Source organism: Hemicordylus capensis, chromosome 14 (assembly GCF_027244095.1).
Source record: "Hemicordylus capensis ecotype Gifberg chromosome 14, rHemCap1.1.pri, whole genome shotgun sequence".
NCBI lineage: Eukaryota > Metazoa > Chordata > Lepidosauria > Squamata > Cordylidae > Hemicordylus > Hemicordylus capensis.
The window spans coordinates 12,973,910-13,000,320 of NC_069670.1; the positions used below are offsets into that span (position 1 = coordinate 12,973,910).

A 26,411-nucleotide genomic window follows, 5' to 3' on the forward strand; every position below is an offset into this window, starting at 1 on the left:
GGGGGGAAACCCCACCACTAATTCATGGGGGGAAGGGAGCGATCTACACATGGCACCTTAGTCCCAGGGCTGTCCCAGAGGGAAATTAGCCCCAACAAGCAGTTCCAATGGAGCAGCAGCAGGTGGGAAAGTCTGGTGCATTGATTCCGTGTCTGTTTGCGAGCTTCCCGGATGCATCCGACAGGGACTGCTGTGAAAAATAGGGGGGCTGAACTGGACACACTTCTGGACAGACCCCCCTGCCCCCCCGGCTCTTCTCCTGGCCTTAAGGAAAGACCTGGGGGGCAGCAATGTCCCATTCGGCGCCCGTCCCATGGAGGATTCAACGACAAAGGCACAGACAAGCCGCCAGCATAAATAGAGCGTTAATTTATTGCCTCTTTCTGGGCTGCGAGGCCTTCTCCAAAGACGGGGGGCGGCAGCACGGCAGCCACCATCACGCAGGAAGGAGGCCGCGTCCAAGGCAGAGGGTCCCACCGCTCGTTTTTCTCTGGGAGGGGGTCCAGGACGGGAGGCACCCACACATCTGCAAAGCAAGAAGAGGCTGTGCAAAGAGGAGGACGACACACCACACTTGCTCCTCCTGGGCACGGACTTTGGACAAAGCATGTGGTCCAACATAACCTTGGGTCCCAAGGTTAAAAAATCCCTAGACCAAGATTCATAAGAGAGCAGAGAAGTATTCAGCTATCCTTCCCTTAAAGTAAGTAAAGTGTGCCATCAGGGATTCGAACCGGTCGGGGATTTGAACCGGTCGGGGATCGAACCAGCAACCTTCTGGGATTCGAACCGGATTCAAACCGGCAACCTTCTGCTTGTGAGTCAAGCATTTCCCCACTGCATCACCTTCCCTTACGCAACTCTTTATTGTATCACAGGTTCCCCAGCAGGGCTGGCTGTACTCTTAGTTGGGCCATTTCCCCGCAGTTAGAAAAAGCAACAGCACCCCCTGCTGTCAACTGAAAGAATTAACCGCTGAACGCACTTCAGTGTTGTGTAGCCAATTGCAAGGCATTCTGAAGGCACCCAAAGAAACTGCAGCGAGATGCAACGAAAGGAGAGATTCAAGGCCATGGAAGAACACCGATAACCAGAGAAAGGAGCCCAGAAGGACAGCCGCTACAAGAGGACCAGCTGCCTTGACCAGACGGAGGGAGGCTTTCTGCCCTAACCTGCCTCACCCTGAACACTGCATTATCGGCTTGAGAACCAGCGACGGAAGAAGCTGTTCAGGATGGACGAGGAGTCACCCATGTCTTCTCCGGGGCGTGAGCCGAAAAGTGCCAGGTCACCTGTGAAACAAAATTCAAAAAGGCCATGATTGCGAAGACAGACAAGAAATCTTCTGGAAAACGTTAGAAATGCATGAATCAGATTATTATTATTATTATTTTACATTTATATCTCGCTCTTCCTCCAAGGAGCCCAGAGTACTACATACTTGAGTTTCTCTTTCACAACAACCCTGTGATGTAGGTTAGGCTGAGAGAGAAGGGACTGGCCCAGAGACACCCAGCTAGTCCCATGGCTGATGGGAACATCCTACCTATCATATGTGGTGGACGTGCAGCCAAGCCCAGCAATTTTGGGAAACAATTCCCTGCAAGATGCAACCAATTCTAAATATTAACTTTCCTATGTTACCAGCTGTTCTTTGTTAAATATTACAAAACCTTGTGTACCCGTAAAAATGTACTGAGCTGTTTTTATATATGATAACTGCAGCTAGGATTCTTTATGTTTCATATTGGAAAGTTAATACAATCCCGTCATTAGATGAATGGCAACTTAAGCTTTGGGAATATATATCAATGGCTAAGATTACTTCATATATGAAGAACAAGTCAGAGGATAAAATTTGTTTCAACGTGGGAACCGTTTATGTATTATAATTCGGCCCATGGTTTAACGCCACATCCAAGATTTGTTCTAGACAAGTTCTAGATTTTCAACTCTGAGGTATATCCAAATACGAAGATATATTATGTAATTGTTACTGAGTTAGAATGAAATGATAAGAGAGGGGTGGGTGGGAATTAGAGTCCAAGTTGATGTATTGGTTGTGAGAAGTCTTTTGTGTTTTCTGTTTTTGTCTCCTTCTGTGAGGAGTTTTTTAAAAAAATTTGGAGATGTGCAGAAAGAAGCTGAATTCTGTACCCACTGTTGTATTCCACACCTCTGAGGTTCATCAGGAGCTGTGTATGGGCTTTTCCAGGCATATGGACTAGAAACTTAATTTTTTGAAAAACCAAAACTGGGATTCTTAGGAAGCCGGGTTCCACACATCCATCTGGTGCAGAATTTCAGACTACACTTAACCCTGTGGTTTGTTTGTTTTTAAATAAGACAGGAACATAGGAAGGTGCCATATACTGAGTCAGACCCTTGGTCCATCTAGCTCAGGATTGTCTTCACAGACTGGCAGCGGCTTCTCCAAAGTTGTAGAAGCAGGAGTCTGTCTCAGCTCTATCTTAGAGATGCTGCCAGGGAGGGAACTTGGGACCTTCTGCATGCAAGCAGGCAGGTGCTCTTTCCAGAGCGGCCCCATCCCCTCAGAGGAATCTCTTCCAGTGCTCACACATGGAGTCTCCCATTCAAATGCAAACCAGGAAAGACCCTGCTTAGCAAAGGGGACAACTCATGCTTGCCACCACAAGACTAGCTCTCTGCTGGGCAGTTAACGTCCAAGTCCTGTTCACACAGACGGGTTTCCTCCGTCCACTCACCTGGGCTGTCCTGCCGGCTACCCACGAGGCCTGCATCCGGTTCCCCTCTACTCCGACGGGTGACCACTGTCTCCTCGTGACCCTGGCTGTCCCTCACAGTCCGGCGTTCTTCCACAGTCTGAAGCAACAAGGAAAGCCAAGATGCTGAAATGGAGGGCAGGTCTCGGAGCTGTAACTGAGCTCCCCCCCGGCAAATCAAGGAAGGGCAAAACCCAATGGATGTGGTGCAAAGAGCAACGGCTAGATTTCCAGAGAGACACGTAACAATCTGGAAGGCACTACGTGATAAGATTCCTCAGAAGTCAGTTCCTCCAGACTCTGTGTGTGTGTGGCTTGAAAATAGATAGAGGGTTTCCAAATTAAACAACAGCCCCAGCTAAACAGTTTAAAAGATCAATCACAGAACACACGTTAATGCACTTTTAATGCAGTTCAGCCGATCCGAATGCATTCGCGAAATGAAATTATTCGAATTGGGAAAACTTGCATAAAAGAAATTACTGTATTGTCCTTTTCTCATGGGGACCAGAAGCCTGATTCTTTTGCTTTAAAGTAATGGAAAATGAACATTCTCAGAGTCTAGCCACACTTCCCTTGACCCTAATCACTGCAAATCCCACCCAGACCGGTTCAAATTTCCCAGGGTGGAAAAGAGTCTGTGTTCTTCCATGAGGATCAGAAGTCTGTCTATATCAGACGCTCCCGTCTCTGGCTGCTTTTAAGAAGTTTCTCAAGACATATGTACTCACCCAAGTTTTTTAACATGAATTGCAGTTTTAAACTGTCTTAACGTTTTAATTTCTGTTTTGATTTGTCTTATGTTTGTTGTAAACTGCCCACACACATATATTTATAATAAATAAATAAATATACTGAAAAAGAAGTGGCAAGCTATTATCATCACAGGTCTGCCAAACTTTAGTTGAGCCCAACCATCACAAGGCACCCCCAAGCCTTTTCAAACCTGCATGCAAAAAGCACTCACGCCTTTTTCAGGAGGACCACAATTATTATTTTTTAAGTCATGTTGATCTTCTCTAAAGCCCGACAACTCTGGAGTCTGTGAGAGGCCCCATGTCATGACCTGCAGTACGACCATAGCCAAACTCTGCCTCCTTGAAGCGGGACCCTGTCCGGGCCACAGAGACACCCCCTCGCCTCCGAGAAGGGCTGACACTCACCCCATCAGGCGCCACCACTTTGGTGACTGAGACACTTTTGAAATAAGATCGGGGCTTGGCTGGGGGAAGGATCGTCTCAAGGCCTTCAGACGTGACATGTGAGTCCAGATCTGTGGAGACAAGAAGGCTCAGGAACATAGAAAGCTGTCATATACTGAGTCAGGCCAGTGGTCCACCTAGCTCAGTATTGTCAACCCAGACTGGCAGCGGCTCTCCAAGGTTTCAGGCAGGGGTCTTTCCCAGGCCCAGCTGGAGATGCTGCCAGGGATCGAACCTGGGGCCTTCTGCGCGCAAAGCAGAGGCTCTACCACTGAGTTCTGGTGGAGGATATCAGGGCTGCCTTGACCCCGCACCCCACACACACCTCCCCATTCTGTCCTCTCTTTCCCCCTTCTTTGTCCTCCTCTTCTCTTGCACCCCATTCTAAGAGGGGGGCTCTCTTCTTTCCTGGGCAACTTGCCCATGGCCGCCCAAGTGCCTGGGTAATCACTCCCAGGATCCACTGGGTGGCTACTCTGACGTTTCACCCGGGACCACTCCAAGTTGTTGGCTCCTTGCCAGTGGGCCACTGACCTCTGTCTTCCTTTGGGGCATCCTTCAGGTCAATGGGGGCGCTCTCTCTCTCTCCAACCTGTGCAGAAAGAGGGCAGGGGTTAGTCAGGCTGGAGGGAGACGCTCAGAGCACAAGAATATGAATGTCAGGGCAGCAGTCGGGGTGGAGTCGGGAGCCGGAGAAGGAGTCAGGAGTTGGGAGTCAGGAGCCAGAGCTGGGGGATCAGTTGCTAGGCAGACCCAGCCCAAACAGGAAAGCCCAGTGGCCCACCTCGGTGGACGGGGCCAAGCCCAGAACCTGGGACCCCACACTGCCCTGGTAGATCACCACACAAGACAACCTCCCCAGTCGAAGCCTGCTGGCTCCACCAGCCCCAGGCGGCCTCCGACAGCCCAAAGCAAAAGGTCCTTCCTACCAGAGCAGAGTCCTCATTGAGGGAAATGCCCCCACGACTTCCGGGTGGCAGCCAAGCCACCTCACCCGGAGGGAAGAGGCGAGACGTACAGCCTGGAACCAGAAGCCTCTCTCTTCTCTACTCGTTTACGGCATGCGAGGGTTTTTTAAAGAGAGGGACCCTTCAGAACGGCTGCCTCCCCGCTCTCCAACCCACAAGCGGAAGACCCCGCAGGGTGCGGGAGCGTCATTTCTTAATGTTCCTGCTTGCAAACACAGAAAAATCCTCGCCGGCAGGAAATTAGCCGAACGGGGATTTATTTGGCATAATGGGGAGAATAGGTCCAAATGAAAGGTTCGTGTCTTGCTTTCCCATCAGATCCTCACATCTAGTGTCCCCTCCAACAGGGATTCCCAGATGTTGTTGACTACCACTCCCAGAATCCCCAAGCAGAAGCCATTGCAGCTGGGGATTCTGGGAGCTGCAGTCAGCAACATCTGGGGATCCCTGTGAGAGGGAACAGTGCTCATATCGGAGACAAAGTTCAAGAATAGGCTATGCCAGCCCTCCCCATCCTTCCCAAAGAAGTGATCTTGTCAGAGATTACCACACACCCCTTGGAATGGTTGCCACGGCCTCCCTTCTGGAGCTGTAGGACCCGAGCCCTCCTCTCGGGCTCTGCGCGGCCACCGGCTGTCCGGGTACTTGAGCATCGAGTCACGCAAAGATTCCTTCTTCCCATGAGAGTCATCCATCAGCGGTGGTGCCTCCACACCCGGGAACTCTGTGGGCCCAGAAGACAATATCAGGGCTGCCTTTCCCATAAGCACTTGCAGGAACATAGGAAGCTGCCATATATTGAGTCAGACCCTTGGTCCATCTAGCTCAATATTGCTAACCCAGACTGGCAGCGGCTTCTCCAAGGTTGCAGGCAGGAATCTCTCTCAGCCCGATCTTAGAGATGCCGCCAGGGAGGGAACTTGGAACCTAGATTTTAATTTAATTTAATTTGGTTCGCACACTCAGTCCTTAGCACTCACCAGCAGTGTTCCCTCTCACAGGGATTCCCAGGTGTTGTTGACTACAACTCCCAGGATCCCCACACAAAAGCCATTGCAGCTGGGGATCCCGGGAGCTGTAGTCAACAACAGCGATTCTCAATGTTGGGTCCCCAGATGTGGTTGGACTTCAACTCCCATAGTCCCCAACCAAAGGCCACTGGGGCTGTGGATGATGGGAGTTGAAGTCCAATAACATCTGGGGACCCAACGCTGAGAACCCCTGGTCAACAACATCTGGGAATACTGGGCCCAGCTGAAGTAAGGACACACGGAGTTGCCTACCAAAGGACCGCGAAGGCTGGGACCAGGCTCCCATCTCGTTGAAAAGGTCATTAAAGTCCCGGAAGAGCTCGTCGAAGCCAAAGCTGTCATGGAACCGCATCCCTCCTGGGCCAAAAGTGAAGCCGAACCCAAAGTCGTCGGAGGGCCTCGCCCCAAAGTATGGACTGCCATCTTCGTCGTCGTCATCTTCATCATCGTCATCCCGGGTAATCCCCCCGAAGAAGGGGTCTCGGGGCCTGTGGCAACACTGGAGATATTAGGACAGGCAGCGGAGAATTACTGGCTTTCTTTTGATCTAGCACAATGGACAGCGCCTAGCACCACGGGGGAGTCTACAGTCCAAAAAGCTAGAGGTACACATTGGTTTTTAGGGGCAGAACCTATTTAACCTTTTTCTTTTTCAAGGAAAATAAACCCCGCTATCTTATAAAGACACTTTATAAGTGGGCGAGTGGCGGGGTGGTAGGAACGAAAACCATGGCGCAGGAAGACACCTTCTTTACACCATTGAAAAAACATACATCTTTGTGAAAATCGAAAAGGATTTAACAGAGGATCTGCAATACAAAGAGCTTTCTAGAACGTTAAATACCAGGGATGCTCCACTTCGGTCCTCCTGCAGATGTTGGCCTACAACTCCCATCATCCCTGGCTATTGGCCACTGAGGCTGGGGATTATGGGAGCTGTAGTCCAAAAACAGCTGGGGGGGCAAAGTTGGATAAGATGAAAAATAGTTAATGGAAGATTTACTTTCACAACAGATCTGGTCTTACTTAACAATATAGGGAACCACCTCATACCAAGTCAGACCCTTGGTTTATCCGGCTCTCCTAGGGTTCGGACAAGCTGCAAAAGACTCAGTGTGGGACCCCCGGACACGCACCCGTCCTAATATTATTAATATGTAAAGCTGCCTTTTACTGAGTCAGACCTTTGGTCCAGCCAGCTCAGTACTGCCGACCCTGACTGGCAGCAGCTCTCCAAGGTTTCAGGCTCAAGAGTCTTACCCAGCCCTACCTGGAGACGCTGCCAGGGATTGAACCCGGGACATTCTGCATGCAAAGCAGACAGATACTCTACCCCTGAGCTACAGCCCCAACCTTGGAATAAAGATTGATAAATATGGAATAAAGGCTTGCTTGCGAGGATAGAGGTCTCTTAAGATTTTACCAGCAATAAAGCTGGCAGAAACTTAGCTAGGTTTAAGCCACACACATGCCTTGCCGACAGAGAGATGGGAATACACTGCACCGGTTGGGTTTCTGCCTGCCACGTAAGCTTTCAAACGCTCAGTCGCCCCTGCTGGGGAGGAGAAGGAAACTTGCGGTCCAAAGGGGGTTATGCGACCCCACCCCAATTAAAGATGGAATGGTCAATTGTGCGGAGACCCTGACCCCCACAAAGCAGCAGATCTCCCACCTGCGCTCCCCGCGGAACCCGAAAACGCCGCGGAACAGGTCGTAGAGGCTCATTGCGTAGAGAACGTAAAGCAAACCTGCGTCGCCTTCCCTCTCGCTTCCGCCACTCTGCCGCGAAAGGCCCCCTTATGCCGTAAAGCCAGACCGCCTTCACAACCGCGCCCGCAGCTTGAGCGAGATGAACTGTAGAGCGGCAGACGCGACGTCACGGACTCCTTGCAGGAATTTCCGGCCTGCTTCCGGGAGCAGGTTTCCTTGTTTTCAAGGCTGCGCTTCCACCATAGAGAGGCAGGTAGCTAGAGCGACGCTCCTTGGCGCCCATAGAGGAACGAGGCCGATAGAGACCCTAAACTTGACTCTCACACATAGATAGGCTTCATCCAAAGCCCTGGAGAAACTCAGGGTTCTAATTTAGAAGCAACACTAGAACACTTCTTCTTTACCTGTTTTAAAACTAACATGAATATATTCGCTTTTTTCAGAGTGGCACATTCATTCACCCGTCCATATGGCCACATGTTTAACTGTACACATGTTCATTTCAATGTGCAAGAAAGCGTGGGAAGACAGATCTGTACGTGTGAACAGGGCTTGCTGCTCTTTTTGGTGAAGTGGGGAGAAGTGCGGTGCTAGCTTTCCAAGGGCAGCCAGTATTTCAAAGAAAGCATATATTATAAATATTAACTCTAAGGCCTGTTGCCATAGACTGCCATTTTCTTAGCACCAGCCAACACCTCAATTCACCTGCAGCCCAGGCTTGCTCCACTGCAGCCCTATAGCAAACTGACTAGAACCTGTCCTAGGGCGTCAGGCAGAGGAAGCTCACACACACCCTGCATGTCTTCATCTCTGCATTTCGGGCCAACTTTCTTTCAAGAGCATATCGGCGTTTCGACTGTGGCCCAAGGTCAACCCAGTGGCTGATCTGCACACCGCCTTTCAAGTCCAGGCCTCTTGAAGCAGTTTATATACACCTTAGAGCATGGATAAAAACAATCCGGTTTCTGGGCAGAGCGACAGGCATTTATTACAGCCCAAGAACTGCAGTAGATGAAACCCAAGGAAGTGGGGAAGAAGCAGCACCGGGCATGAGCTGAAAGGGGCAGGTATGAGGGCTTTTCCTCCCTGGCAGCCACCCCCTCTTCTACACAGCAGCTGCAAGAAACTGCGAGGGCCGGGAGACAGGAGAGGGGATGGTCCTCACCCTAGCCCAGCTGTTTCGGCAGCTCCCGATGGCAACAGAACCCAAGAACTTCTTCCTTCCTGGAGCACGGCTAGGCCTACTCTTTCCGGGGGGCGGAGGCAAGATGAGGCCTTCCAGATGTTCTTAAAATCTGCCTCCCCTGCTGGTCTAGACTAGAGATTCTCAACGTTGGGTCCCCAGCTGTTATTGGACTTCAAATCCCATAATCCCCAACTAAAGGCCACTAGGGCTGGCGGATTATGGGAGTTGAAGTCCAGTAACAGCTGGAGACCCAACATTGAGAATCCCTGGTCTAGACCGGGGATTCTCAACCTTGGATCCCCAGATGTTCTTGAACTTCAACTCCCATAAGCCCCAGCCCCAAAGGCCATTGATTGGGAATGATGGGAGTTGAAGTTGGTCGAGAATACCTGGTCTAGACTACACCTGGTACAGGCTCTTCCCTGCCGAAACTGGCCTGCCTACTCACCCACACACATGGCCTTTATAGGAGCCCATTCTTTCTCTCCCCTCTTCTCCCCACACAAGCTTCCAACAGTATCAGCGTACAGCCCTCAGTAGGTGCAGATACTCCCTGCCACATGAAAGGTCATCAGGACTAATGGTTGCCATGGCATTTAAAGTGCTCCTCCTGGTCTTCCCGCTGAGAGGTTTCCCACCCCGGCTCCCCACGCACACAAAATCCCAGCGGAGCGGCAAGAGGGAAGACGCGAGGCCCCGAACACCAAGTGGGGTTTTCGTTTTTATATACAAGACACATTTATCCATTAAATTTAGAACACAGTACAAAAAAACACTTCAACTAATTAATCTTACAATGCGGATCATATCAATTACTGCGCTTATTCCTAATAATAAAGGGGGGGCATTGTAGGGGGGGGCGGGCGGAGGGGATTCCAGGTGGTGACTCCTTTGGGTCCGCCAGGAGGTACTTTTCTGGAGGGGAGGGGAGGGTGGGGCGGAGTAAAGGAGTAGAAAAAAAAAGGCCCCTACGGCTGAACGGCTGTAATCTGAATGAATGCAGAGAAAGAGAAGAGAGAGAGAAAGAAAAGAGAGAAAAATAAGAGATACAAAGTCTATATTACATACAATAGGTGGGGAAGGGAGAGGTGGCAAGGGGGAGAATGCCGAGCCCAGCCGGGGCTGCAGGGCCGTGCCGAGGGCAGGGGAGCGCTTCCCCCCGGGGGGGTGGGGTGTCCTTCCTTCTTGGTTAGGTGGCCGCCGTGTCCGTCCGTCTCTTGGCTGAAGTGTGGAGCCGCCTCGGAGCTCTCTCAGTTGGCGCCCCAGTTGTAGCTGTTGTAGGTGGACTTGTTTGCCTGCGATTTCTGCGGGATGGAACTCCCCTGGTTGCGCTGGCCCGTGCCGCTCTGCAAAGAGAGGATGGCGACATGGAAGGGGGGGGGAAGGGGAGAGAGGAGCCGTTAACCGAGGCGCAGCCGCTTGGCCGGGAAACAGCCCGGCCCCCCAAGATCAGGGGAAGCGTGCCCCTCTTCCGAGGGAGCCCACAGGCTTCAGCCTCATGCGCTAAAGCGGTCATATTTTGCATTCGGGAACAACTTGGATCCTTCCTCTTGTAGGGGAGGGCCTGAAACCGGACAGCATCTCCAGTTCCCAGGGAGCAGAACAGGCATATCTAAATGCAGAAGGCAGCTTCCAGAGTCAGACCCTGGGGCCATCTCTCTCAGTACTGACTACACAGACTGGCCGTGGCTGCTCCCAGGTTGCGGGTGGGATTCTGTGCCAGCCCTGAACCTAGAGATGCTGCCAGCGAATGAATCTCAAAGCAGATGCTCTGCCTCTGAGCTACAGCCCCCCTGCCCGAAGCTGCCGCTGAGGGGTGGCCGCCAACCAGTTCTTGTGTCTACCGAGGTCTCCTGCTCAATGGCCAAATCCAGAAGCTGGACTCCGTCATCGACAGCCATAAGCACTTTGCTGCATCCCAAAGGATGCTCTAATTGTGGGTGGATTTTAACTGTAAGCCAATTGTGGCTGAAAAGCAAGGTACAGATGTAACACAGAACAGATTTGGTGAATTGCTCATTGTTCAGTTTTTAAAAAAACACTTATTTGGGAAAGCTTGTAAACACAGAGGTCCTTCAAGACAATAATTCATGCACCCAGACAACAGTGTTTTAATAATGTGGGAACGCGCCCGCCTCTTCCCATCATGCATGATACAGGGCCAGTGATTGCTCCAGATTAGCAAGGGGCAATCACGGGCTGCATCTGGCCCTGCCCTGTATATATCACGTGGCTTTACTCCTAAAACTTCCCAGCCCTCACACCATTCCTCCTAGAGAGATTGCACAAGCCAAGTACACCCTCAACACCTCCAGGATCCAACAGGACGACTGGGCAAAGGTGAATTTGGGACAGGATCCGTGGTCCCTCTAACAGGAATTCCCAGATGCTGTTGACTACAAATACTACCAAGCATTTTAATTCGTTTTAAATGGTTTTCGAATTGGCTTTATATGGTTTTTAGCCCTGTGCTTTCAATGGTGTGCATTTTTATGCCTTTAAAATTGGTGGACACCGCTCAGAGCCTTTGAATGGGACGGTTTATCAATGCAATAAATAGTAATAAATAATACAACTCCCAGCCAAAGGCCACTGCAGCTGAGGATGCTGGGAAGTGTAGTCAACACCACCTGAGAATCCCTGTTAGAGGGAACACTGGACAGGATGTACCAAAGTTGACTAGACAGGAGGAGCATGTGTGTCTCGGTAATCTCAGATTCTTCTCTACACACATCTGCACCAAGCATGGCATCCAGGTCTCCGTGCGATGGGTGCAAGCAGATTCACAGGGGCTGTGAACCAAGTTAGTTAATAGCAACTTTTTTAAGAAATGAGAATCCCATCCTGACTCTAAGCAGAGTGTGGGATAGGCCAGCGAGATTTCGCAGGCAAAGATGACAAGTTACAGATCACAGAGAAGAGCTTGACAGAGTGCAGTTCAGAACTGGATCCTTTGGAGCAGACAGAACTGGGCGGTGCTGCCAACAGCCAAGTGATCTCAAGAGCCTTCATTTGAACAGCCCTGCCCTACTGGAGCAAGTCAGGGATCACCACCCATCTTACGGTCCTCGTCCTGAGGGGGCCCTGGAGATGGCTGGCGGCCAGTGGGAGGGGCGGGGCGGGGTGCCCATTTACCTGCCCATCCTGCTGCAGGTGGTGATGCAAGATTTGGGAGTGCGGCTGCTGATGGGGCGTCAGGATGTGCATGAAGGGGGCCGGCGGATACGCTGCGGCCGTGGCCGGGTTGATGGGGCCGCCGCTGCCCAGCGCCGAGGGCAAGTTGAACGAGGCGGCCGGGGTGCCAGTGTGAAAGCCCTGCTTCTCGAAGGACTGCTGCTGGGTTCAGAGAGAGAACGTGGATTAAAAAAACACACACAAAACACCCCGTTACGCCCTGCTTTCTAGACCAAGGGAAGCTGGCGTCCAGAAAAATCCAGCTCCCCGCTATAAAAGCGGCCGCCGCTCAGGACCGTTCTGTGAATTCGCTCTCAGGACTTGCACTGCTGGAGACACGCACAGAGCCGTGCGTATGTGCGCGCGCAACGGCCAAGAAGGTGAGATTTGAACCCAGGATTCCTCTATCACACGCGGCCTGCCTTGTTCACATTATGTTCGGGCGGGGGGGGTTGATGGGCATCAGGCCAGCAAGGGCAGCCTTCCTGGGGCATTTCTGTCCCTCCTCTCACACTGCACAGCCAGAGAGGGGCGAGGCACAGGACTCCTCGCTTCGCACACGCCTCCTCCGCTGCAACACCAACCTGCGTCTTGGAGTAGACCGAGCCGGAGATGTCTGGCACTCCTGTATTACTGGAGGTTACCGATACACCTGGGGGGGGGGGAAGCAGAGAGTTCGGATACGGTTCAGCAACGCCATTCGGAGAGCGGCAAGCAAACTCTCCTCCCCTCCCTCCCATCATCCGTAGCCACAATGGCAGCCATTGCGGCTGGGGATGATGGGAACTGTGGTCCGGTAGCAGCGGGAGGGCCGAGATTGGTATCTTGGGACTCATTGCCCATACTGGGCTGCCGTTTCCTGGCGACACGAGAGAGTGTTATGAAGTATTGGCAGAAGATTAGCAAGACTTCCGGGAAACCACCTAGAGAAATCTAGGCAGAATAAGTACCGGTGGACCTCGTTAATTGCAGGGGTTCTGTTCCCACCAATTCCCGCGGATAAAGAAACCTTAGGTTCCCAAGCACAGCGACGTGTGCTGAAAATCACAAGAAAAAGCTGGGGGGAGCAGAAATAAGAACTCTTTACTCTCCAGCTCTCCTGCAATGCCCCCCCCCCAACTTCCAAATCCTCCCATTTTTGTCCCTTAACGATATATATAAATATACTGGCAGAAAAGAGCCACAGAATGGCTCAGCAACGACAAAACGGCGGCAGGAAATGACATCAGCAGTCACTTCCGGCCACTCAAGAACCGCGGACAGGTCCAGCACAACCCTATTTCCGCCCCGCGGCTAAAGAAACTGGGTGCCTATGACCCAACCGGGGGTAACAGGGGCCACCGGTAGTAAATAAGCAGTAACTTAAGAGTGGCTCAAGACTTGTCGGAGATGCCATGCTGCTTGATTTCTGTCTGGTCGGAATCTCCTGCCTTTCAGCCCCACGGGATGTTCGGAGGGCGAAGGACTGCCCTCTCCAGGCTCCGGACGCCTTCCCTTTCCAGCGTGTCTCCTCGCTCGCCTGCCTGCCCCCCTGCTCTCTCTCTGCCCCCGCAACTCCCGGCTTACCGGTGCTGTATCCGTGGGAGCCATAGCCACTGGGCTGCTGGAAGGGGGTGGCCGAGGCGTTGACGCTGACATTCACGCTATGCTGCTTGGAAGAGGTAGGAGCCACCTGGAGAGAGCAAAGGGCTGGGGAGTGAGCCGCCCGGGGGGCCGGATCGGGCTCCATCCCCGCCCCAAAGCTCCACAGCAGGCCGGCACTCACGGGGAACACAGCGGGCCCGTACTGGAAGGTGCTGGGCAACCCTGGCACTCCGGTGTAGTAGGGCAGGCTGGTGTAGCTATAGCCTGGCGGCAGGGCCGGGTTCAGGAAGGTCTGCTGGGCGGTGTGGTGGGTCTGCGTCTGGTTCTGCTGGGGTTGGGCCAGGGTGGTCGCCGGCGCGGGGGACGAGGCGTCGCCACGGCCGAACTTCGTGAGGTCACCTGGCGGGCGAGGAGGAGGAGAGGAGGGCGCGGGGTGAGCAGGCAGCCCGCTCCGCACCGCGCCAGCCGGATCAGGCCCGTCTGCTCTCGTCGGGAGCGGCCACCATCAAGGCGACAAGTCACTGGGGGAGACAGGAGGGGGCCTGCCCCCAGGTGGCGAAATGCCCTGCCCCTGGGAGGTCCGCCGGGCCCCACGACTCTTGAGGCAGCTCTCTCTCCCCCCCCGATCTCTGGGTCTGCTGGCCGAGGGAGCGGGACCCCCTTCGCTTCCCAAACTCGGTTTTTGCATCTCTGGCGCGCAGCCGCGCCGACTGATCAGGATGGCGGCTTACGCGTGGGCCTGGGGCCGCTCGGGAAGGAGACCGAGGCGCTGGGCAGAAACGGGCTCCGTGAAATGAGAGAGTGGCCCCCCTCCCCCAAGCGAAGGGCCTTTTCCCAGCAAGGTGGGTGGCGAGAGGCCAACGGCGAGGCCTACCCTGCCCGCTTCCTAGTGGACTCCCCCCAGCCAAGTGGCTGCCGCCTGCCTACCAGAGTAAGGGTTGCTGCTCAGGCTTGCGTCCCTTCCAGTCAGCGGGGTGGTCGGTGTGGGGAAGGGGATGCTGTAATAGTCCTGGAAGAGACAGAAGCCAAGAAGGGTTAGGATGCCCGTAGGCCCAGCTTGCCTGATGGGCCAGGCCGCCCAGGGAAAAGAGATCCAGTCCCGTCCCTGCTCTGTTACGTCAACATTAAGACGCTTTTAGAGAAGAACACACCAAGACAGAAGTCCAGTCGCTGGGCTCAGAATGGGGCTCCTTTTATTAGATATTGGCGTGCAGTTGAGGATACGCGGTCTCGGATATGACAGCCCACAAATCTATTTCCAGCTGGGTTCACTGTGCGCACCGACAAAGCAACCTGTGTCATGCGACGTGAGCAAGCGAACCTTTTCATGAAAATCCAGTTTCAAGAAAAAGTGAAGCCAAACTATCGACTCACCAAGGGGAACCTTGTCTGAAGCATCTGCAAGTCATCGTAGCCGTAAACTTGGGGCTGCAAGAGAAGCCGAGTGAAACGTTAGGAAGGAGTCCCGTCTACCCTCTTTCTAATGGGCATTCCTGGGAAATGTCTGAGTGGGGAATTTCCCCCCTGGTGCTATAGATCAGTAGGGATCGGATTTGAGACTCGCAAGTATGACAATGCGTGTGTGAGGTTTTAATTGACTCACACCTGTTTACAAATAAAGAGATCAAATGCATGCCCAAGATACAGGTCACTGTCACTAAAGTTATGCCCAATTCTCTTTCACGAAGTTCTAGAACCTCAAAGCAGCCACATTTCTGGTGCTGCATTTATCAGACACGTACCAAGGTTTACAAACTTGGATGGCAAAACCAAACCATTAAAAAAAACCACACACATATTTCCCTCAATGTATGTAGGCTTTACCCCCAATTAAGGACACACCAGGCAGAGAAGATGAAGCATCTATTTTCATTCCTCTTGTCAGACCATCAAGCCAATGCGACTTACAACGTTGCTGCTTATTATTTATTACTCTTAACACGTTTTTATACCGCCCCAAAACCTGCGCCTCTGGACGGTTTGCAACAAAGCAATGAATATACGACGGCATCAAACGCTTAACGTCGTGGAGCAACTGACTACGTCACTGTATACTCGTAAAGCTATATTGTGGCTCTGTTGTCGTATGGGTCGGACACTGTGTGCGCTTTCTTCTTTTTCGTGCTTCTGCACTGGTCAAAAAAGATCTATCTGTCACAGAAAGGGCCCTGCTCGGGCTATTCGAAGGGCGGGTTCACACGCCTTTGCCCGCCCCAGAGGGAGAGGCTCCCGCCCACAATGGCGGAAGCAGGTCTGGGGGGCTGCCTGGCTTGTATCTGGTACCAGTTCGGGGTCGCTGCCCCATGCGCCGTCTTCCCTGCTGCCCCACGGTCCAGAGGTGGGCAGGATCTACTGGCATGGGTCATCCGCTGCCGAGAAGAAGGGAAAGTACTCCACTCACCGGGTAGGCGTGCAGCAGCCCCGGGGCCATGATGTATGGGTTCGGCAGCAACGGGGGCACACCGGGGGGCAGGTTGGGAGGCGCCTTCCCTGGAGGGAGACAATGGCAACGGTCGAGTCAGCATCACAGAGCAAGTGGCGGCACCGCATGGGGTGGAGAGGCCATCCGGTGGTCTAGCACCAATTCTCCCCTTTGCTTAGAAGGATGTGCCTTGGTTCGCATTTGGATGGGCGAGTACACGAGCACTGCAAAAATATGCTTTTCGGGGAAAGGGCTGTATAGCTCAGCGGAAGAACACCTGCCTGGCATACAGAAAGGCCCAGGTTCACTCCCTGGAAACATCTCCAGGTAGGGCCGTGGGAAAGCCCCATCTGAAACACTGGAGAGCTGCAACCACTACTGCTAACTGAGCAAAGAGGCACCTTTTCAAAGTGGTGGTTCTCTTTCCTTGGCAGGGGGAGAGCAACTGGCCCAATCCAGCCCCAGCACAGCATCCCTCCAGTGGCTGCTGTTGATGTCTCTCTCACGTTTATGACGACTGTGAGCCCTTTGGGGGCAGGTAGCCATTTAATTAATTGGCTTCTGTACGTAAACCACTTTGGGAACCTTGGCTGAAAAGCAGGACATAAATACTCGTCGTATTCATACTGTGAACATTTACATACTGCTCTTCAGTCTCAAGTTCCCAAAGCGGTTTACACCGGGGGAAAACCAACCCACAAGGCGGTCCATAAGTAAGATAGGGAGCTGCTGCCAGTCAGAGCGCGCCAGCCTTGATCAGATGGACCAGTGGTCTGGTTCCGAAGACGGCAGCTTGTACTGAAGGGCTGGAGAGCTCCACGGGAGAGCAAAAGGTTCAACACCCGGCAGCAGCTCCAGGAAGGGCCGGGGGAGGCTCCTGCCGGAAACCTCGGGGAAGCTGCTGCCAGTCGGGGCCCAGCACGCTCGGCTCGACAGACCCAAGGCCGGACTCTGTGTTAAGGCTAACCTGACGTCGTGGCCACGGAGCTCCGCGTGGTGGCCGTCACGGTGGAGTTGCTGCCCAGGCTGAGGCCCAGGCTGCTGACGCTGCTCAGGCTGGAGGCGGCGCTGGCCACGGGCGGGGCGGCCGAGACCGTGCTGGAGGAGGTGGAGAAAGTGCTTGCGGAAGAAGGCAGCCCGGCTTCGCTCTCCACACTGGTGTGCTGGGAAAGGGGGTGGGGGGGGGAGGAAGACGACAACAGTCACACTCTGGCCGAAGGAGGCCGCCAAGGTCTCCCCGGCCGCCGTGCCCCCAGCGAGGGGGCCGTGTCAGAGCGTCGCAGTTCAGCCAGCCGGCCGCGTCTGGGCTGGCCGCATCTGGTTGCAACTCTGCGCTTGCTGTCGCACACCCAGCCCGCCCGAGCAGCTACCAGCCAAGCTGAACCGGAACCCGGAGGGTGTGCGTTTCACACAGACGGGACGGACACAAGACACAGACAGGCCCACCCCTATCGCCGCTGGAAGCGTATCTGCTGGCGCTTGGGAAGGCAAACGGCCACCACTCTGGTTGGTCCCGGAGGCAGGGCAGGAGAAGGGCTGCCGGCGGGGTGGACGCCCAGAGGCCTCGGGGGGGCCACTGCGGGGAACCGCATCCTGGACCCGAGGGGCCTGATCCAACAGGGCTGCTCTTAGGGCCCAGCTGTTTCCCCCAAGAGGACGACAGGCGGCTCTGCCTGCCCTCCAAGGGCTTCTGCCTGCCACAGAGAGGACTCTCCTTTCTAGAAGAGCCTCACAGGAAGGCCGTTTCTCTTCCTGGGTGTCCGCACACCGAAAGGGTGGGACTAGTGCGGAGAAAAGGCCCCCCCCCGCCCCCGGAGAGCCCCTAGAAAGGCAAGCGGCAGCCACACTCCCTTGAACTCAGCCCTCGACCGGCAGCGATCGCAGGCAGCCAGGAGGCGGGACTTCCACTGCCCCAGGACGCCGGCCCACCACCGCCACCACCACCCCTCGCTCCCCTCCGTACCCCGCTACTCACCAAGAGGGTGGAAGTGGACGTGCGGCCAGAGGAAGTGGACGAGGAGAGGCTGTTCTGCTGGGCGGGTAACGTGCTGCGGGGAGAGGACAGACCGCTGGTCAACCCAGGCCTGTGTTTCTCGCACCCGGGCTCAGGGCCTTCTGGGGGGTGGCCCCGTGAGCCGCCGAGTGACCTCCCCTTTCAAGCCAGGCTGGCTCACGTCTGCCCTTCCGTTCAGAGCAGAGGGTGGGGGCCTCCTTGTCGGGTTGGGCCACTTCCCGATTGCTAGGGGGAGATTTAATGCCACGCCACACTTTTTTCGCTCGACAATTCAGGGCACATCTCCCTCAACAGGTTGGTGGCGGGTGTGTCCTCGACATAAAAGCAGCCCAGTACCGACAAGGAAAGTTATGTTGTGTGGAGGGTTATCGGGGAGGGGAAGACGCCCCCCCCGCCCCCCCTCGCCTCTGGGAGGGTCACTGCCTCCCTGCTGCTACCTGCTATGTTGCGTGGTGGCTGTGCTGGGGAGTTCCTCAGCGTGGTTCAGGCTGCTGAGCGCCGACGAGTGCTGCGTGGCCGTGGTAAGCAGAGAGGCTGCCGATACCGGATCGTTGAGAGGGGCAGCGATGCTGGAGGCAGAGGGGGAGTCGGATTTCACCGTGGGGCCGGCAGAGCCTATTTGGAAAGAAAACAGTTGTTAGCTAGTTAAGGGGCCTATTATATAGAGATTTCGATTCTGCCTCTGCAGAATATTCGATTCTGCGATCGGGACAAATCCCAGGCGCCAGGGAGCCACGGCCCCAAGAAATTTAACCGTGGGGCCTGCACTAGGATATTCAGAGGTAGCGTTCTTTTCCCCAGGCAGATCTGTTTCTGTTGTAAGGAGGATACTTATGCAAGGGACAAAGAGAAACCCATTTACTCCACGCCTGCCACTAAATCTGGTGATTTGTCAAGGGTTCATTGACGGACTCCTAAATTTCTGGGCTGACTCCTAGATCCAAAGCGACTCTGTCAAGGCGTGACACAAAGGAAGACGAAGGCAGACAATGCTCACCATTAAAAGTTAACACTGAACAACCAGCAGCAACTTGCCAAGTCGATTCAGCACCGGGCTCTGCTAAGAAGGGTGTCCCCACCCACCGCCAAATGCCGAAGGAGCCAGGTGCGTGTGCTTTGGGAGGCTGCTCTCATTTCAGGGGCCACAATCAAAGCAGCCCTGTCACCGACAGTCGACCCACCTAAGCTCTCAGGGACAGAGGGAGCCCAACCAGAGAGTTTCAGCCGATCCTCTGCAAAAACAGCCCCCCCCCAACATTATGGCAAGGAGCAGCCCCCCCCCCCCGAGGCCCAGAAGCAGAACTCTTAAGAACCGTCCTGCTAGATCAGCCCAAGGCTCCAGCCTCCTGCTTCCCAGAGGGGCCAATCCCCTCTGGAACATCCGTATGAAAATGTTTTCATGAATAAAAATAAATAAAATAAATCCGACGCCGCCAGGAAGGCCACACGCAGGGCAGGAAGACAATCACCCTCCCTTGATGCCCCCGCCTCACTTCCAGAACTGGTATTCACTGCTACTCTATCTTACGCCTGCAAAATTTCCTAAGTGAACTCTGTGTCTTGCCAAGGATTGCTGCTATTCCGTCGCGATTCTCCTATTTGTCAGCTTTATTCAAGACTTCAATGTCTAGTATTATTGAAGAGGAGGGGGGGGAATCTTCTTCCCTGCCTTCTCGATACCAAATATTCCTTTTATGTTTATTTATTTTTATGTAACATATTTTCATACCGCCCAGAACTCACGCGTCTGGGCGATTTACTACAAAGCCAAACAAACCAACAGAAAAAGTCAAAACATGAGTTAAAAATAAATAAAAATCAGAACACCAGTTAACACAAAGTTCAAACACCAAAGTAAACATTCAAACCCGAAAACATTTTAAACCATGTTTTATAGGCCTCTATCACATCGCCCACAGGCCAGCTTTCCCTGAACGGAAACCCTGCAGCCTCCTGATCTGTTTCGGTGCTCTTCTGGGCCGTTGCCGAGATGTCTCTATAGTCTCAAGTCATTTCCACAGCCCCGTGAAATAGATCTGTGTTCTCCTCATCCTAGAAGCGGCCAAGGTTGACAGAAGAGGGGGTTCGCCTTAGAGCAATGCGTGACTTCACGGCCAAGGTGCTATCTGAACCGGGTCCTTCTCCACCCACCGTTTCCTCCCATCCCCGCTCACAGTATCAATGCCCTTGATTGAACGGAGGCTTCACAAATCCACGCCCACCTCTGAGGCTGCAGCCTGTGCTTTCCCCCCCACTCCACTTGCGCTTGAGAGGTGCTTACCTTCAGCCGTCTGTGTGGTTTGCAACTGCGTGGGCGGTACAGAGCTGAAGCCGTTCTAAGGAAAGAAGGACAACAGGGGGGGAATGGGGAGTTAACTCCAGCTGCTACAGAAACGCGCTTCAGTTCGGTACATTATCCGGACCAAACAGGACAGTTTCAGCCCAGCCTCCGGTACCCACAGGCCAGATCTTGACACTTCAAGCTTCTAGCAGAGTTCTCCATTGCTGAATATAAATGGCCTCGAATTACCCATCTTTTTCAGCTGGCTTTTCATTGAAAAAAATCTCATTTTTCATACTATTTTATCCCGCTGCTGATTCTCTCTGCATCTGTTGCCTTCTCTCTTTTTTAGGACTCATTTCTGGTTCTTATTGCAAACCTCTTTGTACTTTTTTTTAAAAGACACAGTATAAACTATTTGTTTTTTAACGCTTGTTAAGATAGTCCTTCTCCTGCCGTTTCCCAGAAACAAGCCACAAGATGCTTGTTTGGGGGAGTATATAGATGTACTAAATAAACAGGACACACTGCCTCTGAACTTTTGAGTTCTACATAGCTATGATGGCTGTATCAATAGATCCCTCGCATGAAATTGCATAACCCCCTTTTATAACTGTCCGTCAACGGCCATCACATCCCATGGCAGATTCAATTAAATGATGCACAGTACTACACACACACTTGATCTTAGCCAAAAGGCCAAGAAGCGATAATGATGCACAGTATGAAGATTCCAGAATGATTAGTTCTTGTGGCAGGGGGTTCCAGAGGCAGCCACTAAAAAAAGGTTATAGCCCTTTTGGCTCCTGCATAATGCATTTTATCTAGGCTTTTGCCTCTGAAGCACGAGATGGTCATTTCCCCCACTACTAGCTCTGCAGTCCCAACAGAAGGTAACCAAGAACCTGAGCCTGTAGGACATTCCACACCCAGGAACAGCCCCTACCTTAGCCTGGGTCAAGTCTTTCTGGGGAGAGGAGGAAATGGAGTTTGGATACCGCCGGGTCTGGGTGGATCTCTGCTCATACAGTGGTCCCTGAGCGCTGTTCTGGGAGGTATACGTTGCTGTAGGCATGGTGCCACTCTGGAAACCAGACTCCTGGCTCTTGTTGGACGAAATCGTGGACAGAGAGTCGCTAGAGAAAGGGATGCAAGTCAGGACTCACAACAGCCAATGCAAAAAAAACGGGAGCGGCAGGATGGCAGCCAAGAGGATACTGTGCGACCCTAGTTCTGGGTGGCAACTTCAAGCGGCAGAAGGTACGTCTCTCAACACAACGTCTCCACACTTCATAGCCGCCATCTGGTGCAAGCAAGCGAGCGGCTGTCTGGGTACTGCAGGCGGCCGGCCAGCTGTGGATCTGCCCGGCCGTATCTGCGGGCGAACCCAGAACTTGCTATGGCATACGCTTCCCCCCTTTCTGGCTAAGGAAGAGCCAGAAAAGGTCTACTGGTATGCAGCCAGGCCCCCAATCAGCACACCTGACGATTTACAGAGGGTCACCAGTGTGCCTGGCAGAACATCAAAACGAGTCCCCGCAAAACGAGGCGCTTAAAATGCAAAAGCCGATACGGGAGTGGCCGATACGGGAGTGTGAGCAAAGGGAGGAAGACGAGAGGAGCGTGAGCGGAAGAATTGCATGCTTAGTTACCAACGCTTTCAGTGGGGAGGACGACTAAGGGGTGGTGCCCAAGGCTTTGTGGAGAAAGCAGGGTTTTGAAGAAAGAAAGAGGGACAGCAGCAGCATTTATGGGGGTGTTTCCAAGCCTAAGGGGCCGCAAGGGAGCCTGTCCCTAATGGGCGGCGCAGAGAGCACCCCAGAATTCTAGACTACAAGAAGGTGACAAGCAGGGAGAAGGATACAGTCACTGAAAGAGGGGGTGACCTTCAGAAGGCCAAGGATGGTGGAGCTCAAGGAGGAGTCTTCTCTCCAGCTCTCTGCTAGCAAGGACATCTTTCTCAATGCTAACCTAAAAGGGAGAGAGGTCTCCCTCCACCTCCACCTCCGCCCCCCACTCACTGAGCACGGAGGGGCCTTTCTCAAGCGGTGATTCCCTTCCACTGAGTAGGGGGAGAGCGGCTGGCCCTCTCTAACCTCAGCACGGCATCCCTCCAGTGATGTTGCGGGCTTTCCCTTGGAGTTTCTTTTCAGGCTGCAAGCCCTTTGGGGCCAGGGGGCCACCGCATTGACTTTGTGTCTCTAAGTAAATTGCTTTGAGGGCTTCTGCTGAAAAGTGGCACATAAAAGTATTAGCCGACTAGCACTTCCACAGTCGAGGAGAGGAGAGCTGGTCTCAGGAGAGGAGGGCTGGCCTTGTGGTCGCAAGCATGCCTTGTCCCCTTAGCTAAGCAGGGTCCGCCCTGGTTGCATGTGAAAGGGAGACTAGAAGTTTGAGCACGGGAAGAGATTCCCCCTCAGGGTATGGAGTCGATCTGGGAAGAGCTGAAGGTCCCCAGTCCCCTCCCTGGCACCATCTCCAACGAGACAGGGCTCGGAGAGAGACTCCTGCCTGCAACCTTGGAGAAGCCGCTGCCAGCCTGTGAAGACAATACTGAGCTAGATAGACCAAGGGTCTGACTCAGTAGATGGCCGCTTCCTAGGTTCCTATGTGACCCTGTCCTTCCCAAGCAAGATTGCCCAGCCCACACTCCGTCCTGACTGCTCCCTGGCATGCTGCCGGAGGCGAGGAGATGCACGCCCCCACCCCCCGCGTCATGGCGCAGTGAGAGGGTGAAGTGCCAGTCCCATGAATAGGGAGCAGCACCCCCAGGACGACTTCGACACTTCCTTACACACCCAGCGCCCACGTCCCAAGGCTTACCTTGCAGTGCTTGTGTAGAGGCTGCTGGGAGGCTGGCTCACCGTGGCGCTCGTGGCAGGCGCCGGCTCGTACTCCGAGAGAACCGGCTCCGAGCCGAACTGCAACGCCCCAAACTGCAAGTTGAGTCCCGAGATATCTGCCGAGGCAGGCATCTCCACGGCCAGGGCGGGAATCTGCAGGGGACAAGGAACTCGACTCAGCCAAGGCGGCAGGGCAGGATGGGCTTTGTTGTCTTGGCAGCACTCTCCGTGTCCTCCGCGCACCACGTTCCAAGGCGGCGGCGGCGGCGCACCGAGGGCTCTCCGGCCGCTCCCGTACCTTTGATGTCAAGGACGCCTTCTTCTTATGTTGCTTCAACTTCTGCTGGGCCGGCTGGGGACTGGAGGACTGGTTGTCGGAGGAGCCCGGGGACATCTGGGGGACCGGGTTGGTTTTGCTGGCCAGCGGGGAGGATGGAGGCGGCGGGGCGGTGACGGAGGCCGTCGCCACAGGCGGCTTGTCGTGCAGGAACACCTCCATCATGGCGGAGGCGGCTGGGAAGGCCTGGCGCTTGGCAAACGGGCTGTGCACCGCCGAGTCCGACGGGCTCTTCGGATCTGCTCACCACAGGGAAAGAGAAGGCCGATGAGGATCTGGCGAAGGCCGAGCGCTCGAGACCCCATTCCTCCTGCTGCGAGAGAGGACTGACTACCAGACATCTTATGAAATGCGTATGCAGTTCGTTGTTTTTTTTTAAAAAGAAGGTTATGCTTCTATAAGAGTTAGACACACAATCCTCACTTTTTAGTGATCACCGTATCTGAATCTGAAAGGTTAATGGCTGTATTTTAATTTTGGTTGGAGGGGTTAATAATCCAAACATATATTTTTCAGTTTCATTGGTAACTTTTTATGGGTCGTTGACTGTAATAAACATCCATTCATTCACTGGGAACTTTAATTCAGATTGGATTTTTTTAAAATACTCAGTCTGTTTAGAAAGTAAAGTTTTAAAAGGCGGTAATTCTTGCAGTGCATCTCAGAAGCTGTTTATTCTTAGCGTTTGTTTTTCATTATTGTTGATGCTAACATTTTAATCCTGGATTTTAGAGTTAATGGATTTGCTGCGTTTTCAGTTATTTTGTGAGCCGATTTGTGGGGGCTAAAAGGCAATATATACACACCCAAATCATTACAACCCACATTTGATTCATCCATCCAACCTACCTCCAGTCAACTGGGCAAGATTACAGTTCCTGAGCCTACTAGTATCACAACTTCTTTTAAACGGTTTAAAAAAAAAAATCTCATTCTGCCTCCAGAGACCAGAGCAGCGTGCATGGTTAAGTTTCTCCTCGCAACAACCCTGTGAGGTGGGTGACGCTGAGAGAGAAGTGACTGGCCCAGAGTCACCCAGCAAGTCTCATGGCTGAATGGGGATTTGAACTCGGGTCTCCCCGGTCCTAGTCCAGCACTCTAACCACTATGCCACACTGGTTTTCACTGGTGTTGACAAACTTCATCAGCACACAAGCGCTGGCACTTTGAAAAGCAAAGCTTGGAGGCTACCACACAAGATGACAGATCTCTTCACACAGTGGCGCTTGGGATCCACAACGCAGGGGTGTGTGTTTGTGAGGGCAACCAGCCATTGGCCAGCTATGGATCAGTTGACCAAGTCTGCCAGTGAACCCAGGAGTTGCTGTGGCATACGCTGTCCCCCCTTTAGGGCTAAGAGGGAGCCGGAAAGGGTCTACTGGTATGCAGCCCACCCAAAGGCCAGAGTAGAGGGGCCTGCCGTGGTCCCACTGCAAAGAGGTACAGAACAGCTCTCAAGACCCGTATTCCCTCTTAACAGGCATTCCCAGATGTTGACTACAATTCCCAGAATCCCCAGCTGCCATGGCTTTTGCTTGGGGATTCTGGGAGTTGTAGTCAACAGCATTGGGGAATCCTACAGGGTACACTGCTCAAGACCCAGCAGTGATTACTAAGGCAGGTGTCAAGATCACCAGACACAACCAGATCGGGTCAAGAAGCAGTCATGGCCCCCATAAAATGTCTAATGCCAATTCAGGGTGGCATAGTCCTGCTGGAGCTGTCTCACGTCAACATCAAATGGTGTGGCGAGGGGAACGGAATGTTCGGATGGTCTCCCAAAGTTAAACACACAAACACACACATATATACTCTCTCCCTCTCCCAGGAAGAAAACTAGGCCTCTTCTTAAATCCTCGTTTTCCATTTATTCGCAGGAGAGCCCTGAAACATACAGCTGTGTCCTGTCCCTCTTCCAGAGCGCCTTACCGTACTGCACGAGAGAGGAGGATGGGGCCGTGGAGCCGATGTCCCAGGAAGGGGCTGTGCTGCTGCTCCCAGCGGGCGGGGGGTGCTGGGCGGCCAGCTGAGCCAAAGCCTGGGCCGTCTTGAACTGCTCCAGGAACTGCGAACCGGTGGTGGTTGTGGTGGCGGCGGCGGCGGCGGCGCCCGCCCCTCCGCCGCTTTTGGTCTCACCGACATCGCTGAACCCCTTCCCCAGCACGCTGACCTGGAACCACAAGGGCAGGGGGGTTGGAGGTGAAGAGAAAAGGAAGGCTAAATTCATCTGTTCATTCATGAATGTACACACTGCTGAAAACCTCCAGTACCCTACTATTCCGGGCAGCTCGCAAACGTTAATAAAATAGATACAATATGCAAAAGACCGGCAACAACTCTGAATTTTAGACAAGCCTCTGATTTCTAACGTCAAGCAACTTGGGGGAAAACCTAGGCTTGGGTCCAGGTAAATACAGTAGAAAATACACACACACACACACACACACACACACACGTTATGAGATCAAGCTAAAACCACACTGGAAAAAAAGTTACATTTTAAAATCAAATTAAGAAGTTAAAAGCCAAAAACTTTAAAACCTAACTGATATAAGCAGCAAACAGAAGAGTAAAATGCCTCTCTAAAAAGACATGTCTTAATTTAAAATACACACACACACACACCCCACACCTGTGGGGGGTACAGCAGCTCAAGAGTTGGACCGTGGAGTGCTGAGTTGGGCTACAATCCCGCAGGGACACCAGAAACACCAGGCCAAGGGCTCATCCAAGCCAGTATCCTGCCTCATGCAGTAGGCAACCAGGTATGGGTTTCCCAGATGCAAGCTGGGGGCCGGAGTGAGAAAGCAACTGCCCCCTCCCTTGGTCCCACAGCATGCAGGGTTCAGGGGTATGCCTCCCCACCCATACCATGGCCTGTAGCCTCCGCTAGCCCAGTCCTCCATCAGTCTGTC

The 26,411-nt window shown here is 53.3% G+C and overlaps 2 protein-coding genes across 8 annotated transcripts in view; both read right to left on the minus strand.

The window, feature by feature from the left end:
* Positions 1–349: 349 nt before the first annotated feature.
* HAX1 (HCLS1 associated protein X-1) lies at positions 350–7,755 on the minus strand. Its single transcript, XM_053277231.1, has 8 exons — positions 7,618–7,755; positions 6,198–6,433; positions 5,469–5,638; positions 4,481–4,538; positions 3,908–4,017; positions 2,727–2,844; positions 1,182–1,292; positions 350–526 (listed from the first exon to the last, which is right to left on the minus strand). Exons 1-7 carry the CDS (start codon positions 7,668–7,670, stop codon positions 1,195–1,197), a joined length of 843 nt encoding a protein of 280 aa, XP_053133206.1. The 5' UTR covers positions 7,671–7,755; the 3' UTR covers positions 350–526; positions 1,182–1,194.
* A 1,789-nt stretch (positions 7,756–9,544) lies between these two features.
* The window catches only part of UBAP2L (ubiquitin associated protein 2 like), a 38,479-nt gene continuing 21,612 nt past the window's right edge, over positions 9,545–26,411 (minus strand). For 4 of the 7 annotated variants that reach the window (XM_053278122.1, XM_053278125.1, XM_053278128.1 and 1 more), the window contains 16 exons: positions 25,426–25,666; positions 23,458–23,735; positions 23,140–23,312; positions 21,263–21,452; positions 20,317–20,371; positions 18,473–18,650; positions 17,997–18,069; positions 16,989–17,184; positions 16,001–16,089; positions 14,974–15,027; positions 14,527–14,608; positions 13,781–13,998; positions 13,582–13,687; positions 12,600–12,667; positions 11,977–12,177; positions 9,545–10,187 (listed from right to left, as the gene is read on the minus strand). In XM_053278122.1, the coding sequence (XP_053134097.1) occupies positions 10,092–10,187; positions 11,977–12,177; positions 12,600–12,667; positions 13,582–13,687; positions 13,781–13,998; positions 14,527–14,608; positions 14,974–15,027; positions 16,001–16,089; positions 16,989–17,184; positions 17,997–18,069; positions 18,473–18,650; positions 20,317–20,371; positions 21,263–21,452; positions 23,140–23,312; positions 23,458–23,735; positions 25,426–25,666 (2,298 nt within the window). In that variant the 3' untranslated portion in view covers positions 9,545–10,091. The remainder of the gene's footprint in view (positions 10,188–11,976; positions 12,178–12,599; positions 12,668–13,581; positions 13,688–13,780; positions 13,999–14,526; positions 14,609–14,973; positions 15,028–16,000; positions 16,090–16,988; positions 17,185–17,996; positions 18,070–18,472; positions 18,651–20,316; positions 20,372–21,262; positions 21,453–23,139; positions 23,313–23,457; positions 23,736–25,425; positions 25,667–26,411) is intronic. The other 3 variants (XM_053278124.1, XM_053278126.1, XM_053278129.1) reach the window with 1 other exon arrangement.

What these genes read in the sequence shown, in the direction of transcription:
- HAX1 (XM_053277231.1), bottom strand. Translation starts at nt 7,670, where the DNA reads ATGAGCCTCTACGACCTGTTCCGCGGCGTTTTCGGGTTCCGCGGGGAG. An exon ending in CCAGCCTTCGCGGTCCTTTG is followed by an intron (nt 5,639 to 6,197) that starts GTAGGCAACTCC and finishes CTGGGCCCACAG; the next exon opens with AGTTCCCGGGTGTGGAGGCA. An exon ending in AAGTGGTGGCGCCTGATGGG is followed by an intron (nt 2,845 to 3,907) that starts GTGAGTGTCAGC and finishes TTGTTGCTTCAG; the next exon opens with ACTGTGGAAGAACGCCGGAC.